The sequence below is a fragment of the Hibiscus syriacus genome, unplaced genomic scaffold (genome assembly GCF_006381635.1).
Source record: "Hibiscus syriacus cultivar Baekdansim isolate YM2019G1 unplaced genomic scaffold, ASM638163v2 tig00112737_pilon, whole genome shotgun sequence".
Taxonomy (NCBI): domain Eukaryota; kingdom Viridiplantae; phylum Streptophyta; class Magnoliopsida; order Malvales; family Malvaceae; genus Hibiscus; species Hibiscus syriacus.
In genome coordinates this window covers 318,029-321,028 of record NW_024063391.1, presented here as the reverse complement: position 1 = coordinate 321,028, position 3,000 = coordinate 318,029, and the positions used below count along the sequence as shown (strand labels likewise).

At 35.3% G+C, this 3,000-nt stretch overlaps 1 protein-coding gene across 1 annotated transcript; it reads right to left on the bottom strand.

Annotated features, from left to right (window-relative positions):
- Positions 1 to 1,332: 1,332 nt before the first annotated feature.
- Positions 1,333 to 2,306, bottom strand: LOC120182726 (WUSCHEL-related homeobox 3-like). Its single transcript, XM_039187610.1, has 2 exons — positions 1,986 to 2,306; positions 1,333 to 1,596 (listed from the first exon to the last, which is right to left on the bottom strand). Exons 1-2 carry the CDS (start codon positions 2,304 to 2,306, stop codon positions 1,333 to 1,335), a joined length of 585 nt encoding a protein of 194 aa, XP_039043541.1.
- Between the last annotated feature and the right edge of the window lie 694 nt (positions 2,307 to 3,000).

Below are 3,000 nucleotides of genomic sequence, written 5' to 3'. Positions count from 1 at the left end.
AAATTAAAAAATATTTAAAATATTACTAACTACTTTAAGGAGGGTGTCTTTAGTTCTGTTGATGTTCTGTTCCTTGTAGTTGGTGTGGGCAAGGAGGAAGCAGGGGCTGTGGAGACGTGTTTCGATTGAATTTAAGAGATTTAAGAACTTTATTTTCAGGGCCTGTCAAGTATTCAAATGTCGACTTGTTGTAATTTCAGGTATTAATTTGGTGGTGGATATGTTTCTTGAAGCTGGTTGACTAGGATCGACAAATCTGATTGTGATTACTTAATTGGATTTACAATCCTTCTATCCGTCCTTTGAAAAGGTTGTCGTTATTTCTAAATATCGTTGAGAGGATTATTTTGATTAAGTCGGTCCAATTCAAAAGAATCTTCGCATTCGAATCAATCAATGACATTTTGGTTAACTTGTAATGGTTCGTCTCAGTTTAATGTTTTCAAAGCTTGGTGATAATGGGGGTGGATCAGGTTTTGTTCTCTTTCGTCTCGCGTCAGCTGTGTCTGTTAGTCCAGCTGATTCTTGTCTAATGTTATTAGCTAGTTTGTTGTGTTTTGTTTCGGTATGATTTTGTTTCCTTATTAGGTGTCTGTACTCTTTTCCCCTATAATGAGGCTGGTATCTATGTGCTATTTTTCGGCTTTTTGCCGTACTGATAAAAAATTCACTATCCAACTTGAATTATAAAAAAATATTTACCTATATGTATTTAGCTTCTCCCAGCTTAATAAATTTTCTCTTCATCTATTCTTTTAAATAATATCTAGACTTTTTATAAAACCATACGTTCATGCCTTTATGTCAAATAGTTTTTTCCAGTTCTTCACTTACAATAACAATAAAGCCTAGTGGCCTGCTTATATACAGTCTTTAAACTTAATAATGTACTTCTCTTTTCTTTTGTTCCATTAAATAATGTAGGTTTTGAGTGCAGTATTCTCAAATTAAGGGGGTGCAATATTGGATTGACTTGTCTCAAGGATCCAAATTCAGTTAAAAAAAATGAAAAACAAATAGCAGATTTCTATGTGACTAGATGTCCATCAATCAATATATGACAGCTTTAAGATAGACAAGAGACAAACTTATAAAATTTGAAGAAATTAGCAATGTCCAAATTCAAATCATATTTAGGATTCTGATAGTGAAAAAAAAATACACATTATTAGTAGTACAACAAACACATTGCAGAAAGCCAAGAAAACCAGAAAGAAAAACAGGGCCAAATTATAAGTTTGGGTTTGGTTACAACCTAGGCATCAGACAGGGAGAAAAGAGGTTTGGTTCTTTGTTTTTTTGGTGGTGATTTAAGGGAGAGTTAACCCTACTTTAGCTGTTGTTGCAGTCTTCCTCGAGACTGGAAGCTGTGACTGGAAAAAGTTGGAGGGTTTTAAGGGGACGTCTAGGGGTGGTGAAGTAGCATGGCGATGATGATGATAAATTGGGACCCAAATCAACCATCATCAACCAATCACCACCGTACATGTTCATCTTAGACTTATCAATTTCTGCTCGTTTAGGTACATCCAACTTCCACGTGTAGTTCATCACCTTCTGCTTTTCTGCTTTCGCTGCATCCTCATGAACCCCTACCTGCTACCAATGGTAAAAACACTAAATTAAAACAACAGAAATCAAGCACATGCATGCGTACATACACACACATGTAAGCAATCGTGTCAGGACATCATGTGGATGATATAAATATATATATATTGAAAACCTTACATATATCCTCATTTCTCATTCTATACATACATGAGAAATGTTGAAAGAAAATGGATATGAAAATAGTAAGATAACAGTACTCTCCATTGAACAATTTTAACTGTTTGGAAAGGGTTCACTTTTACAGGCTAGGAAAGATGAAGTTGAGAAAAGGGTACTCTTGTTTGATAGTCTAACTAACAATGGAAGGGAAATAAATGAAAACGAATCACAGTGGAACAATAAATAATAATTTTTATATATATTTCTTTTACCTGAGGAAAAGGAGTGGGTGAGTTATAGTAAGGAAGATGATGAAAAGAAGGAGAATCAAAGTAGTAGTGATGATAAAGTTGTTGTTGTAATTGAAGTTGCTTGCTAAGTTTCCTTCTAAGTTTCTGCCTCTCCCTGGCCTTATGGTTTTGGAACCAATAAAACACATTTTTGCCTTCAATCTTGCCATACAAAGAGAGGTGTGAAGTGATGTGTTGGATTTGAGATGCATTCGGGGTTTTAATCCCACTCCTATACATCTCTTCCAATATCATAACTTGCTCCTGTGTCGGACACCACCTGCTAGACCCTGCCGGAGACATGACAAAAGACGAAACACACCTTGGCTGGAAAACTAGAATGTCTTGTTTTGATTGGAGAAGGAGAAAAAATGGGGTATAAGTAGATGGAGAGACGAAGGGGCGGGGGGGGGGGAAGTAATTACAAAGACAAGTAAGAGAGTAAAGGGTTGTCATGCTGATGTTTCACTGTTAGGGGCGGATTCAAGTGAGATAAAATAAAGCAATAAGCCAATTTGGTTGAATGATTATTATATGTCAATTTCAGCACATTATTGGGTATAGGGGGATGATGTAGGCACACACCTAAGCATAAACCAAAGTTTTTAATGGAGCTGGTCGGAGACAACACCACCATTAAGTGAATTTGGATTCGGATCAACTGTCTTTTGCATGTACATAGTGAGCGTGAGTTACTGCAGCCACCACCATGATTGCAGACCAATGCTTCTTCTCGTCAAATGAATATCTTTTTCTTTTTATTTGGGTTTAGCATTTGACTTGTGAATCTTTTGCATATATATACATGATGAGCATGGCTTACTTCACCCACCATATTAGGTGCTGATTTTTTTCTCTCCAAAAATTCTATTCAAATGGATTAGATTTATAATTTTATAAATTTGGTTTGAAAGATTTTAAACAAAATTAAAATTATAAAATAATACTTGTTCACCTCAAATAGTAACTCTATGATCCATTTTAATATAAAATTATC